The sequence below is a fragment of the Haematobia irritans genome, chromosome 1, assembly GCF_050003625.1.
Source record: "Haematobia irritans isolate KBUSLIRL chromosome 1, ASM5000362v1, whole genome shotgun sequence".
In the NCBI taxonomy this organism is placed as follows: Eukaryota; Metazoa; Arthropoda; class Insecta; order Diptera; family Muscidae; genus Haematobia; species Haematobia irritans.
In genome coordinates this window covers 119,456,933-119,474,112 of record NC_134397.1, presented here as the reverse complement: position 1 = coordinate 119,474,112, position 17,180 = coordinate 119,456,933, and the positions used below count along the sequence as shown (strand labels likewise).

At 30.9% G+C, this 17,180-nt stretch overlaps 1 protein-coding gene across 1 annotated transcript in view; it reads right to left on the bottom strand.

Annotated features, from left to right (window-relative positions):
- Window positions 1–8,454, bottom strand: part of Cyp4c3 (Cytochrome P450 4c3) — an 82,539-nt gene extending 74,085 nt beyond the window's left edge. Inside the window, exon 1 of the mRNA XM_075291499.1 lies at window positions 7,878–8,454. Coding sequence (XP_075147614.1) covers window positions 7,878–8,112 — 235 coding nt within the window. The 5' untranslated portion in view covers window positions 8,113–8,454. The remainder of the gene's footprint in view (window positions 1–7,877) is intronic.
- Window positions 8,455–17,180: the final 8,726 nt, after the last annotated feature.

The window sequence follows — 17,180 nt, the reverse complement described above, 5'->3', positions numbered from 1 at the left end:
AATTAATTCCTAGAAGCAAGTACACAAAACCTAAATTTAAAAGAGAATTGTGTCTTAAAGGTATCCTTACTTGTATTCTCCGCTTCTTTGGCTCGGAATCAATACCAAATTTTTTAAAGTAAAGACAAAATCTTTGGAACCGAGTATGCTTTTTTTTCAGTGCACGACTCACGCACGAATCATGAACATTTTCGTGAGTCATTTCGGAAGTGGAAAAAATTGATAGAGGATCCCGAGAAATGTTTGTGGAACAACATTCATTTAAATTTTATTATTTTGTAGTTAAATTTTATTATTTTTATCGAAATTTTCCACAGCTTAATGAAATCTTACTTTTTTTAAGTATGTTTCAAAAATTTTATGAACTAAACGTGAGTATAAAGTTCAATGACCGTACACATAAGTTCAATATGAACTAAAACCAATGACAATTTTCGTACGATTCCCAAAAATAGTAAGAATGAACTACTGTATTGTTAAAATGGTCATGATTTGGCGCCAATGATTTTCTTCTTTACCTTTAGTTCATTATTTCTTCTACGAGATGATGTAATTTCGTGAACTGCAGTTAAAAAGTACAACAGAGCATTAAAATTTCTTGGTTTTAACAACGCTTTGTGGAAATCTCAAAATGTGGAGTAAAATTTAGTTCAATTTTCATGCGTGGTAGTTAATTCTTCCTATAAAACAGTTCACTTTTTTTCGGTGCATTAAAACTAAAATAACTTTAGATATATTTTCTAGAAAATCCTGAATTTTGTCCTGAACTCAATATTTATGATTTACTATCGAACACCGAAACAATTGGGATTCCACAGACCCCGGTTTTCGAGATATGTTATCAATATGTGATTTTTGACGAATCGTTCGTCTCGAAGCGAACGAAAATTCCACGAACAGGCAGTGTTAGGTAAAATTGTTGTTTTTTAATTTGTAGTTGAAAACAACTAAATTTATGTAAACCAAAATCGGTTGAGTCTATCTAAAATTGTCGATAATTATGGTAATATTTTTTCCTCAATGAGAGGAAAAAATATCACCATAAATTGATATTACCTTATGTACACAAGACTCAAAACGATGTAAAAATTAATATTCAAAATAAAGTCTAAATTGAAAAATAATTTGTTTAAAACATCGTAATTAAAAACTCACCACAATTAGCAATAAAGTTTATTATGTATTTTTGATGTTACGTTTTTTGTTTGTTTTATTTCGTGTTTGTAACTTCTCTGTACTTAATTTCCCATGATAAAAAAAATTGTTTTGGTTTTGTGAACTTTATGCTTGATGCGTAAGCTATGCGTGAGAGATAAATTTAACAGCACCTTTGACTTTTTTTGATACATCTATTCAAATTTTCTAACTTGCTTAGCTCACAAAGAAAATATAAATCACTTAAAAAGTGAACAAACAAATAAACAATTAAAATTTATAAATAAGTAATAAAAACCTGGATCGGTCATTAATATTCCTATGGCATTATGAGCCCTGTCGCATGGCATGTGCTGTTTAAGCTTTGCCTCCAATAATAACCGTGAGATATTGTTGATTTATGAAATTATTTGTTCTTTTTTATTTCTAGATAGTGTATGATGTTCATAGTAAAACAGCTCCATAATTGGACAAATGTCATAACAAATCAAATACTTCAATTCAATTGAATACATAATACATTCTGTCACTTAACCAATTGATCATGCTTATTGAATTGTCTTCGAACATCGATACTTAATTGAATTGGCGGCACGTTCGATCCAATTTCGTTTTGACTTATATGATATTTTATGGCCCATTGATATGAGTACATAATAAGCAGTACAATCAGAAGCAACATTCATTTTTCAAAGATTCTTAGAAATCTTGAATATACACTCAAAAAAACGGAAAGAAAGGAAAGAAAATGGAGGATAATTTGAAACAATTTTAACTAAACTATATTGCACCGAAAAAAAAACATCCGTAGTTAAACTAACCCTAAATTCAACTTATTCTATTGCAAAAGAAAATTGTACGATTCCCAAAAATAGTAAGAATGAACAATTGTATGGTTAAAATGGTTATGATTTGGCGCCAATGATTTTTTTCTTTGCTCTTAGTTCATTTTTTATTCTATGAGTGGGTGTAATTTCGTGAATTGCATTTAAAAAGTACAATAGGGCATTACATTTTCTTGGTTTTAACAACGCTTTGTGGAAATCTCAAAATGTGAACTACAATTTAGTTAAATTTTCGCACGAGTTTGTTCACGGAAAAAAAATCCGTAGTTAAACTAATGTTAAATTTAATTTATTTTTATTGGAAAAAAATAAAAATTTTTGTAGTTAAGTTTTATTATTTTTTGCGAAATTTTCCACAGCCCAATGAAATCTTCGTTTTTTAAGTGTGTCTCAAACATTTTAGAAGCTAAACGATGTTTTAACAACGCTTTATGGAAATCTCAAAATATGGAGTACAATTTAGTTAAATTTTTGCACGAATTAATTTATTCTTCCTATAAAACAGTTTACTGTTTTTTCGTCTATACGTCGAAATCGATTTACAATGAACACAAAATTTTTATCAAAAATTTATTATTTTAAAATTGACTTTATGCTACAATAAAAAAAAGTGAACCCTGCATTTCACTAAAGCTGATTTAATTCTGTTTTAGTTCACGGAATTATTACGTTTTAAGAAAGTTTCCATGGCTTTAATAATTTTTTTCGTACGTTAGTTAAATTAACTAAAGCAGAGGATAAAATTATACTCAAAAGAAAGCATAAAGAATTATTAAATTCGTGTCTCACACAAAATAGTTCAGAATTTCTTAAAATTTGTAAATTTTACCAATTATTAACTTCGTATGGCAATTTCTAACTCCAATTTTTTCCTTCAAACTTTGAAATTTTCTTTAATAAAGGTGGGTATTAAGTTCGAGTTTAGCCGCTAAAATCGTCATTTTTTCACGATTACTTTTCTTTAATAATCCATTTTAAGGAATACACACTTTGTCAAAATTTGCTTTGGGCTTTTCCCCAATAATGCAAATAAAATTTGCAACAAATATGTATAATTTCATGCATTTTTCTTACTGATTTAGTTTTCACTTTAGCGATTTTAGCGGCTAAACTCAAACTTAACACTCACCTTAAGTGAAAAATATTAATTCTGTATAATAAATATTCTTGAATTTGTCAAAAATTATTTACTTATTTTTGTGAAATCGGAGTGACATTTGGGTTTTGGGATAAAATTTTTTAAAATTAATCTAATTTTTCTAAAATTAATTAAAATTTTCTTTCCTGGTGGGTTCACTGTTTTTTCAGTGTAGTGTGGACTTTACTAACAATTAATTTCACACTCAGAACATGGCTAGATCGACTCAGCATTAATGTCAAACAAAACAAGTATAAACGGCAGTAAGTTCGGCCAGACCGAATCTTATGTACCCTCCACCATGGATTGCGTAGAAACTTCTACGAAAGACTGTCATCTACAATCGAATTAATTGGGTTGTGGTATCTTAAAACTTCTTAACATTGTTTACTAAATTGTGAGTTAGTCCATACGTGGTACATATTAGACAAAAGAGGTATGTATAGGTAAGTCTACAAATAATTACGAATCGATATGCACTTTTGCACGGTACGTAGAGAGCCAGAATTGAAATATGGGGGTCGCTTATATGGGGGCTATATAGAATTATGAACTTGATATGGACCAATTTTTGTGTTATTGGGGATCGATTTATCTGAGGGCTATATACAACTATAGACCGATATGGACCTAGTTAGGCATGGTTGTTAACGGCCATATACTAGCAAAAAGTACCAAATTTCAACTGATTCGGATGAAATTTGCTCCTCCCAGAGGCTCCAAAACCAAATCTCGGGATCGGTTTATATGGGGGCTATATATGATTATGGACTGATATGGACCACTTTTGGCATGGTTGTTAAATATCATATACCACCACGTACCAAATTTCAACCAGATCGGAAGAATTTTGCTTCTCCATAAGGCACCGGAGGTCAAATCTGGGGATCGGTTTATATGGGGCTATATATAATTATGAACTGATATGAACCAATTCCTGCATGGTTGTTGGATATCATATACTAACATCACGTACCAAATTTCAACCGAATCGGATGAATTTTGCTTTTCCAAAGGGCTCCGGAGGTCAAATATGGGGATCGGTTTATATGGGGGCTATATATAATTATAGACCGATTTCGACCAATTTTTGCATGGCCATTAGAAACCATATACTAACACCATGTACCAAATTTCAGCCGGGTCGGATGAAATTTACTTATCTTAGAGGCTCCGCAAGCCAAATCGGGGGATCGCTTTATATGGGGGCTATACGTAAAAGTGGACCGATATGCCCATTTGCAAAACCATCCGACCTACATCAATAACAACTACTTGTGCCAAGTTTCAAGTCAATAGCTTGTTTCGTTCGGAAGTTAGCGTGATTTCAACAGACGGACGGACGGACGGACATTCTCAGATCGACTCAGAATTTCACCACGACCCAGAATATATATACTTTATGGGGTCTTAGAGCAATATTTCGATGTGTTACAAACGGAATGACAAAGTTAATATACCCCCATCCTATGGTGGAGGGTATAAAAAGAGTTCTTGCACTGAACAGTGAACCCATCAGGAAGAAAAATTTTGGTTAATTTTAGAAAATTTAGATTATTTTTAGAAAAATTTAACAAAACAGTATTACAAACGTTGGCATCACGCCGATATCACAAAAATAAGTAAATAATTATAAATTTGTAATTTTACAAATATAAAGAAAGAATGAACCTTTTTGTGACAAAGTACGAATTTAGTAAATATTTATGCTTGATTTGTATATAATTTTGCTTAGCATAGAAGACGCATTTCTCTGATATAAAGTTATTTTATTTGTCCAAAAGGCAATACACTTTTCAATGAAACCTTTTTGTCCTTATAGTTATGTGATTCGACTTAAAGTTTTAAGGGTATCTTTGACTAAAGTCAACTTGGCTTTAATAATTCTGAAAAATTCTTCAAAATTAATAAAATCGTCTTTAAATTTCTTGAATTTTTTATCTTTAACAGAAGGCAATAAAGCGATCAAAAATAGGAGATGTTTTTCATTACTTTATTTCAAAGACGTTTTTTACTTGAAACATAGCATATAATTTCTACTTAAAGTCGAGTCTGAATTTGGAAATTTAAGTTGTCGTTAACATATTTTTAAAGGACTTTGACAGCACTTGAAGAATAAACGCTAAAAAAGAAACATTGTCTATCTCCTAGAATCAAGTACCAAAACTCAAATTTAAAAGATAATTGCCTCTTAAAAGTATCCAAACTTCAATTCTCCACTTATAAAATCATAGTCTGGATGGACTTGAATGCATCATGCCAACATAGCTTTCACCTTCCCTGAAGGATGTTTTTGGTATTGATTCCGAGGCACAGATGTGGCTTATTTAAAATAAGGAAATTTAAATTTAGGGAGCTATCTAGCTATGTACAAATAAATGTAAGATATAAATCCAGATACAGATACTTTCAAGTAAGCCAAAAACCCTTTAAACCAAAAACGCAAAATCCTCAAATAAAATCTTAGCCTTTATTTTAAGCTTTATCTTTAATCCACAGCTTCACTATCTAAGTTAATTTAAAGATTATTTCTTTAAATGAAAAATGATTTTCTTTAAATAATATTGTCCTTACTTCAAGGACATGCGACTTTAACGGAGGAAACACATTTTTGTAAAGCAAAGATGAAGAGCTAATCTATCATAATAATATAATGAAAATTTAATTAAAAGAAAGTAAGATGCTTTAAAAATACTTTTTATATTAAGATAAAAAAGCTTTAAATATATGCTAAGACTTATTTTGAGGATTTTACATTTTTTAGAATTAAGAAAACAGTTTTTACTTTGAAGTGTCTATTATAATTTGGATTTTTAAAATTGTAGAAATTGTTTGTAGGTGAATACCTTTAACATATTAATATATCACAAAAAGAGATTGAAAATTCAACATATGAGATCTGTATCGTAATTTTAATTTTATTGATACTAGATTTAGAGCCAGATAGGTCGGTAAAAAATGTCTATATTTTAAAGTAGTCACATCTTTGGCTCGGAATCAATACCAAAATCCTTAAGGGAAGGTCAAAATCTTTGGATCCAAGTAAACTTTTTTATTGAGTGTAGAGCTAAAAAAGTCAATTAAAAATGTTTTTATTTCAAAGAAACTGCCTCTTTGGCTCGGAATCAATACCAAAATGCTAAGGGAAGGGTCTTTGGATCCAAGTAAACTTTTTTAGGTGGCATATTTGACGCAACCAATTTATTTTCTGATTTCGGCAAGAATGTTTATGTTTGGCAAGACAACAATATTTGTTATATGTTCATTATGTTCTTGAGTTGATTATAATTGTCTTTGGGTATGTACACAGCCTTACACAAGTTTACATATCCCTGATTTTTTTACCTTCTAACAAAACATGTTTCTTGTTATTGTTTATAAACCACACCAAAAAAAAATTTTTTTTTTTTAATTAACAAATACCTTGTTTTTGATATTATTTTACTAAAATATACGCATATATATGTATAGTTTATTATATTTTATTATTTAAAGAAAACACAAATTCTGTAATCGTATGTAAACTTGTGTGAGACTGTGTACTTTATTTTATATGAGAATACATACTTTGATTTTATTATTTTCTTATTAATTGAATTTTGATTTAATGTATTTTAATTTCAGCTTTCATTTGAGTTTATTTTAAATTATCCGGATATTATTTAAAGTAAATTTAACGTAACTCATTTAAATTTTTTAAAAATTAATTTATGCGAACCTTATTTATTTTAGTTTAATTCAGTTCAATTGAATTTAATATATAAATATTGAGGTCGGGGAAGAGGACTTTATTGGATAAGTTTATTATCAATCGAGAGCAAATTTTCCATAGATATGTTAAGTCACTTTATAACTTTTTGAGAACGATTTAGCTAAGAAAGTTGAACATTTTAGAAATTGCAGGAGTGTTGCCCTAGTTTGAGTAGGTGTAGTTAGCATAAAAATAGGTTTTATGTACATTCAGATATCTTTATTTGAAGTAAAAGGTCGATAAATAGACTTGTTTAAATTTTAAAAATTCCAGTACAAGTTCTGATTCTAATTATAATTCATATGTCAAATATCTGAATCATTTCGCATGGTGTGTGATTAATTAATTAGCAACTATCCAGAATTCTCCATTGGTTCTTTATTACACTTCGATAACTTCTAAGTGATTACAAATATCCAAATATTTGTATTATGATTTTTAAATATTGTTTTTTATTTTTCTTTTGTTATTTGTAAACATTATCCTTAAAAAAAAATAAATTCGTGCTCACTGTTTTTATTTGATTTTATTTTGCTAAGAGAGACGATTTTTGTTTATGGATTTAAAATCAACATCAATCTGATCCACATTTAAGTAATTAATTAACACTCTTTTTTAGTGGCATGGCAAACGGTATCACAAATGGAAGCCAGCGAGAGAATCGAATTCAGGGTTAAAACATTTCACACCCTTGATCCCAAGATTATTCAATCGATCAAAACTGAATATGGTGGAGAAAATTAAATGGGGAACTTTTTAATGCCTCACACCAATGGAAATTGTAAAGCCAACATTAAAGGGGTCAAAAAACTTTATTTTAATCATCATAACGACTATGCAACGTCATAGACCACCCGAAAGAAAAAACGAGATAAATGAAAGTGATTGTATTTACTTAACGATTGAATCACTGCACCCAAACGATAAAAAGCTGTAGTAGTTCGGTATACAAATAGAAAAATTAATTGAACAATCACTGAATATTTACCATCATGATCGACGCTCATCTCAACCGCATTACCCAGCAACGGCATTGATTTTGGTCCCGGTATCTTTTCGATTAAGCGTACCAAACGCGAACGCCTTCTATTGTATATTACTACACCAATAATAATGGCAGCTGCCAGGAAAACGGTAACGGGAGAATAGCCGGAAATGTACTTAACAGTTTTCGAGAGTAGAAAACTCTCAGCCATTAACGAACTAATAACACGAGATGACATTTTGATCAGGTGTTGTTGTTTATTTATTTAACGAAAAAATTTTAATTATATTTATTTTGATTTAAGTTTTGTTTCACAATTTCACCACACCCAACACTTGCACTGTATTTTCCCAAAACTTGGTTTATTCAAACATTCGAATTTTTGTTGATATATTTTTGATATAATTTTTTTATGTGCCTTCTTTTTAAAGTATTTTTTATTATTTTGTATATAGTTAATGTTGATTATTTTTCAAAAATTTCATTTGAATTAAATTTTATAAATTTTCAAATTCCCGCGTTTGATAAAAATATAACGAATTTTATATTTTGTTGCTGTCACAAAGAGACGCTTCGGTTCAGCTGGTCGAATGTTAACTAACCATCGCTCAGGCAATGCATAAAACTTTTAAAAGAAGTCTTAAAATTTTTCATTTGCTTTGCACAAACTGTTGTGTTTTTGGCCGAAATCATGGGTAGTTGCTGCTGTGATGCTGCTTGGCTGTTAATACCAGCTGCCTGATTCTCACACACAGCATTAACTGCTCGGAAACGTCACACACGCATGCTTGAATATGGCTCTCCAATATAACTAACACCTAAACAAAACCATAGCCGATGTTAAATCGGCTGGCACATTCGTTAGTTTTCTTAACAATAAATTCCGGATGTGACGGCATTGCCATATCAACTTTTGCTTTTATTTTCTTCGATGGTGTAAAACCTAAAACGGTTATTTGTGTATGTTTGAATGATAGCAAGCATTGTACAGTGGCTTACAGCTATATAATATAATTGAAATAAAAAATGCAATGAGTAAACGTATATAACACTGGTTAGAATGGACATTTTTTTCTCGAAAATAAAAACACAGACATTTTTTTATTTGAACTACAAAACTATCACACTTAAAAAATATTATATGAAAAATTATACACAATATTGAAGACAAACTGGGCGAACAACAATGGACTGAATCTAAATACACCCAAAACAAAATGCATCGTAATATCCCACAATAGAAATTACATTAATTAAAGTATATACAACACTTCGCTAACGGCAACCGATGCCTTCCGATTGCAGACAGCGTCGTTTTTTGTAAACTCATTAGAAATTTCATTAGTAAACAATACCGCGTGCTATCGCTTCATTGAAAAATTGTTTCTTAAAATAGAGAATTACTGAAAAAGTACATGTGTTTTAATAACTAAAATTTATTTAAAACAAGTAAGTAAAGTAGAAAGTCGGACGGGGCCGACTATATCATACCCTAAACCACCATTACAGAATTAGTAATCATAAGCATTTGTGGGGTAACATATAGGTCTGGGAGATAAACCGCAGTTACATATTTAAGAATATTAAGGGGTACATGTCTATGGGTGCTTTGTGTCAATCTGACTATAGCTCATAGTCAATGTTGCCAGGGAAAATGTTCGGTTTTCCCCACAAGGACAAAAAAAGTTCCCTACTTTCCCATACATTCCCAAACAATTTTCCCTACTATATTTTTCGTTAAATTTAAAAAATTTTACAAAACAAAAATAGTTCTAAGTACTTTATTATCTTAAAACATGAATATGCAACGTATATAGCTTACAATATAAATTTGTATTACCACCACGGTTGCCACAGTTGGTAGAATTCTACCCAAATTAGTAACCTTTTTTGTTAAATCTCTATAAAAATAAAATTTTGGAAAAAGTTTCTATAAACAAATTTTTGTGAGAAATTTTTCTATAGAAATAAAATTTTGACAATAAATTCTATAGAAATAAAATTTTGAGAGAAAATTCCACAGAAATAAAATTTTGAGAAAATTTTTTATAGAAATAATATTTTGAAAAAAAAATCTATAAAAATACAATTTTGACAAAATGTTCTATAGAAATAAAATGTTGACAAAATTTTCTACAGGAATAAAGTTTACCACACATTATTAAAGATCAAGCCTTGCCGGCTTCTAATTTCCTCCTCTAGAGCCACCAAAATGTAAAAATTATTACAAATTGTGTTGAGTGAAAATGTCCTACATTGTGGCCCTACGTCCCTACAAGACGCTAAATATTAGAAAAAACCCTACATATAGGGAATTTCCCCTACTTCTAGCAACACTGGCTGTGTTGATATTGCACCTACGGAGTTAGTATGCAACTAATATTGAGCCCATTATTAAAAAAGAGAAAATCGTTAAATTAGTGTGGGTAATAAATCAAAATTTGTAAAAATCGAGCAATATTCTTATGTAAAAGCTACAAGTACGTATAAATACGATCGGCTAGTACATCAAAATTTGAAATTTGAGTAACATTGGTTAATAAATAAGAGTATTATGGCCAAATTTGGGAAAATAGAGCGATGCATATATATGGAAGCTATATCTAAATCTGAACCAAATTGCATAATATTTTGCGGGTTTGATTAATACCACAAAAGGTTACCTTGTGCAAGATTTGAGTAAGATCAGTTAAGAAATGAGGCCTGTATGGTCAAACATAAGGTTATTAGGGGCGAATTTTTCAAAATCGGGTGATACATATATGGGAGCTATATATACATCTGAACCGATTTCGATGAAATTTTGCACATATAGTTAGTACTATAGAGGACTGAATCTAGCAAACTTTTAGTAAGATCGGTTAATAAATAAGGGTTCTATGGCCAAATTTGGGAAAATCGGGCTATACATATATATGGGAGCTATATATAAATCTGAACCGATTTCGATGATTTTTTGCACATATAGTTAGTGCTATAGAAGACTACATTTAGCCAAATTTGGGTCAGATCGGTTGATAAATAAGAGTTTTATGGCCAAATTTAGAAAAATCGGGCGGTACATATATATGGGAGCTATATCTAAATCTGAACCGATTTGGATGAAATTTTGCAGACTTGAAGGGCGACGGAAAAGATTACCTTTTGCCAAATTTGGTGACGATGCGTTTGCAAAAACGCGCAACGTGACCCCATTTGTCGAAATCGGGCGATACATATATATGGGAGCTATATCTAAATTTGATCCGATTTCTTCCAAATTCAATAGCGTTCGTCCTTGTGCCCAAAAAACTCCCTGTACCAAATTTCATCAAAATCGGTTAATAATTGCGACCGAAATCCTGTGAACAACAAATACATGGACAGACGGACGAACGGACGGACGGACACCAAGCGCTAGATCGACTCAGGAGGTGATTCTGAGTCGATCGGTATATATTTTATGGGGTCTAAAATCAATATTTCTGGTAGGCACATTTTTTGGCCGATCAAACTTATTATACCCAAACCACTATGTGGTTTAGGGTATAATTATTGTGTGTGGTTTTTTGAATATTTCTTACAAAAGAACACGAAGGGTGTTAGCAAAAGAATTTGAGAGGATTTTTTTAAAAAAAGAAAGGGTCCTGTATTCCAGACAACTGTATTGTTATATTTTGATGTTAAAGTGTCTTTTTTAATTATATGTTACCCTACGCCACACTGTGGAACAGGGTATTATAAGTTAGTGCATATGTTTGCAATACCCAGAAGGAGACGGGATAGACACATGGTGTCTTTGGCAAAAATGCTCAGGGTGGGCTCCTGAGTCGATATAGTCCTATCCGTCTGTCCGTGAACACATTTTTGTAATCAAAGTCTAGGTCGCAGTTTTAGTCCAATCGACTTTAAATTTGGCACAAATATGTGTTTTGGCTCAGAATAGAACCCTATTGATTTTGGAAGAAATCGGTTCAGATTTAGATATAGCTCCCATATATATTTCGCCCGATATGGACTTATATAGCCCCAGAAGCCAGAGTTTTACCCTAATTTGCTTAAAATTTTGCACAAGAAGAACAATTAGTACTATAGTCAAGTGTGCCAAATTTTATTGAAATCGGTTCAGATTTAGATATAGCTCCCATATATATATTTCGCCCGATATAGACTAATACGGTCCCAGAAGCCAGAGTTTTACCCCAATTTGATTGAAATTTTGCACTAGGAGTACAATTAGTAGTGTAGTCAAGTGTGCCAAATTTTATTGAAATCGGTTCAGATTTAGATATAGCTCCCATATATAGCTTTCGCCCGATTTACACTCATATGACTACAGAGGCCAATTTTTAACTCCGATTTAGTTGAAATTTTGCACAGGGAGTAGAATTAGTATTGTAGCAATGCGTTCCAAATTTGGTTGAAATCGGTTCAGATTTAGATATAGCTCCCATATATAGCTTTCGCCCGATTTACACTCATATGACAACAGAGGCCAATTTTTTGCTCCGATTTAGTTGAAATTTTGAACAGGGAGTAGAATTAGCATTGTAGCTTTGCGTGCCAAATTTGGTTGAAATCGGTTCAGATTTAGATATATCTCCCATTTATAGCTTTCACCCTATTTACACTCATATGACCACAGAGGTTAATTTTTAACTCCGATTTAGTTGAAATTTTGCACAGGGAGTATAATTAGCATTGTAGCTATGCGTGCCAAATTTGGTTGAAATCCGTTCAGATTTACATATATAGCTCCCATATATATGTTTTTCTAGTTTCGACAAAAATGGTCAAAATACCAACATTTTCCTTGTAAAATCGCCACTGCTTAGTAGAAAAGTTGTAAAAATGACTCTAATTTTCTTAAACTTCTAATACATATATATTGAGCGATAAATCATAAATAAACTTTTGCGAAGTTTCCTTAAAATTGCTTCAGATTTAAATATTTTTCCATATTTTTATACCCACCACCATAGAATGGTGACGGGGGTATAATAAGTTTGTCATTCCGTTTGTAACACATCGAAATATCGATTTCATATTATATAAAGTATATATATTCTTGATCAGGGAGAAATTCGAAGACGATATAATGATGTCCGTCTGTCTGTCTGTTGTAATCACGCTACAGTCTTCAATAATGAAGCAATAGTGCTGAAATTTTGCACAAACTCGTCTTTTGTCTGCAGGCAGATCAAGTTCGAAGATGGGCTATATCGGTCCAGGTTTTGATGTAGTCCCCATATAAACCGACCTCCCGATTTGGGGTCTTGGGCTTATAGAAATCGTAGTTTTTATCCAATTTGCCTGAAATTTGAAATCTAGAGGTATTTTATGACCATAAAGAGGTGTGCCAAAAATGGTGAGTATCGGTCCATGTTTTGGTATAGCCCCCATATAGACCGATCTCCCGATTTTATTTCTTGGGCTTATAAAAACCGCAGTTTTTATTCAATTGGATATCGAGAGGTATTGTAGGACCACAAATACGTGTGCCAAAAATTGTGAGTATCGGTCCATGTTTTGGTATAGCCCCCATATAGACCGATATCCCGATTTTACTTCTTGGGCTTCTAGAATCCGAAGTTTTTATGCAATTTGCCTGAAATTGGAAATCTAGAGGTATTTTCGGGTCATAAAGAGGTGTGCCGAAAACGGTGAGTATCGGTCCATAATTTAGTATGGCCCTATAAGAACGATCTCCCGATTTAACTCCTTGGGTTTCTAGCAACCGTAGTTTTTATCCGATTTGCCTGAAATTGTAAATATTCTGGTATTTTAGGCTCACAAAAACGTGTATCGGATTAAGTTTTTATCGGTCCATTTGGTAATGCCTCCATATAGACCGACTTCACTTCTTGAGGGTATAGAAGGCGCACTGATCATGAAAATGGACGTTATTTTATAATTTTCTTGCACACTTACAAGAGATGTTAATGATTCCTCTAAAACTCAAACAAAAATGGTTCTTATAAATCCAGAATCTGATATAGTCCTCATGGGTGAAATCTTTAAATTTATCTTCGGGAAGTATCCTCAAGTCCTCAAGCCCTCCTGAAATTTCAAAGGAAACCCTAATATTTGGTTCATGGTGGTGGGTATTTAAGATTCTTCCCGGCCGAACTTACTGCTGTATATACTTGTTTACTAACATTGTGTTCCACCCTAGTGCATTAGCTGACTTAAATTTTGAGTCTATAGATATTGCAGAAGTCTATCAAATTCTGTCCAGATCGAGTGATATTTAAATGTATGTATTTGGGACAAACCTTTATATGTAGCCCCCAAAACATTTGACGGATATGATATGGTATCGAAAATTTAGATCTACAAAGTGGTGCAGGGTATAATATAGTTGGCCCCGCCCGACTTTAGACTTTCCTTACTTGTTTTTATATGAATACATTTTTGTTTTATGAAACTATAAATTTTTAAACCCTCTTTAATTTAATACCCACCTTAAATCTTTTATTGTAGTGATTTAAGGTGGGTATTAAGTTCGAGTTTAGCCGCTAAAATCGTCATTTTTTCATTAAAATGAAAACTAAATCAGTAAAAAAGGCATTAAATTATACATAGTTGTTGCAGATTTATTTATATGGGGAATTGCCCAAAGCAAATTTTCACAAAGTTTGTATTCCTTAAAATGGAATATTAAGGAAAAGTAATCGTGAAAAATGTCGATTTTAGCGGCTAAACTCGAACTTAATACCCACCTTTAGGGACAACTTTTAATTAACAAACTTTTTGTTGACTGAAAACTAACTACTAACTAGCTTAAAGTACATGTAAAAAATTAACTTTAAATTGATGGATTTGTAACTAACTTTAAGCTAATTAAAAGTAATGTAGAGATGGACAATTGACTACTTCCTATGACATCGCCATGTTAACATAGTTAGTTGAGTCCATATAAAATCAATCCAACTGTCAACCACTACTAATTGAGAAATAGCTAGCTTTAAATTAATTTAAAGTTAACTACATATACGACAGGGTACAGCTACATTAGAGGTGTGCGCGTGACATGAAATTGTCTTGACCCACGAGATTCACGCGTGAATCTCAAAATCTGAAACAACTCTCGCGCTGTTAGAAAAATAGGTTTTTCATATGTTCCAATATAAACAAAATGTTCGGGCAGAATTTTTAAACACAATATATTTAAGTGCAAAAATGTAATGTTCCTAAACTAGCATTAAATGTTTGGGACACATATGTTAATATGTTAGAATATATTATGTTTGGGACATGAATGTTTCATCAAAATAATATGTGTGAATGTAAACATATATAAATTTACAAATTTCGAGTAAACATATATATATATATATATATATATATATATATATATATATATATATATATATATATATATATATATATATATATATATATATATATATATATATATATATATATATATATATATATATATATATATATATATATATATATATATATATATATATATATATATGTTGTGATATTTCATTCAGAGAACGACAGAGAGAGAGAGAGTATAGGGAAAGAAATAGAGATGGAAACCGGAGAATCAAAAGAGAACAATTTCTGTGAAACTGCTGGTATGTTGTTTCGGAAAACTGTTTTATGAGTTCATATGTTTTGGCTGTGCGCTTGGCATGTTGATAAGGCTTCGCCAAAAATTTGATATGTTTAAGTTTAAATATTATTTAATTTGAATATTAAAATGAGTATACGAAGTAAAGAGAATAGACATTCGGAACCAAGAGAATAGAATTTTCGTTATGTTGTTTCGGAAAACTATTTTATGTGTTCATATGTTTTGGCTGTACGCAAGGCATGTTAATAAGGCTTCGCCAAAAATTTGATATGTTTAAGTCTAAATATTATTTAATTTGAATATTAAAATGAGTATACGGAGTAAAGAGAATACACCCAGAAAAAAGTGACCCCTTCTTTAAGTTAAAATGAACTCATTGTGAAGAAAGTTGAACTTCGTATAGCGCCAAAGACATTTTTATTTGTTTGAATGATGTGATTTTCCTAGATATTAGGTAGAATGCATTCCGTATATTAGTTAACATTTTCCTATATTTATGTACCACTATACTACAGAATGAAAAAATTCAACTGAATTGAATTCATATATGGAATGATTTTATTGAACTTTTTTTCATTCATTTGGACAAATCTTACATATTTGTGGTAAACCTTTTACTTCAAAGTTAGATCTGCTTACCTTCGTTTTTAAATACAATTTTATGTATTTATATAAGCAATTTTTTCTTCAATAAAAGACATGTTTTATTAATATATTAAATATATTTATTTAGAATCAACAGCATCGACTGGCCTTGAAATATTAATTATTATTATTTTTTCTTCTTGTAGTACCTTTCACTTTGAATAATTTGCTGCCTAGCAATTTTGTCCACCTTCTACAATTTCAATACCTACAAATATAAACAAAAAAATCCAAAACCAATTTTTTCACAAAAGGTTAGCGTCACTGAATATTACCTGTTAATTGAAGATTCCAAAATGAAGTTGAATGAAGGGGTTGTTATTCTGTTGGTGTTTTCTTTTTTATAAACCAATTTTCAAAAAACGAACATATTTCTCACTAATTTAAAATAACAAATATTTTCTATATTTTATTTGTTTTTTATAATATTATTTTACTATATTATTTTTTAACAATCTCTCCGTATACCATAACAACGCGATTCCAACTAAAAAAACAACCCACGCGCAAACATATCGATTACATCAAAGACAGGTATCGATTACAGGTAGATAAAAGAAATGTAGGAAATTTTCCTATATTCTAACAAGTGTGTTTCCTTAAGTTTTGAAAGGATTGAATACTTCTTAGTACGAATGAACTAAAATATTTTTCTATGCCAAGTGTTATTCGTATGTATGATAAGCTTTCTATAATAAAGGAAGTCAGAATTATCATTTTATAAGAAATCTTACTAAATTTGAGGAAACTTGGTTTTAGTTCGGTTTTTGTTTATTTTTACGAATGCTTTGTTATCAGTGAATAAAATTTTCTTGTTCAGTAGTAAATTCTTATACCCAGCGAAGAAACCAGTATTAGTAAAATTCCATGCCCTATTCTAGTTTATGAACTATTCCTAACTGCTTTCAGTTTAGGATTTTTTTACTGAAACAAGTAAATTTTATTATTTCACACAAAATATTAACTGAGTGGAAATAAAATGGCTAAACTAAATTGATGACCATTTTTTCCTTTAGTTTCGAAGACACTTTTTTCTGGGTGTAGACATTCGGAACCAAGAGAATAGAATTTTGAAGAAAAAAACAACATGT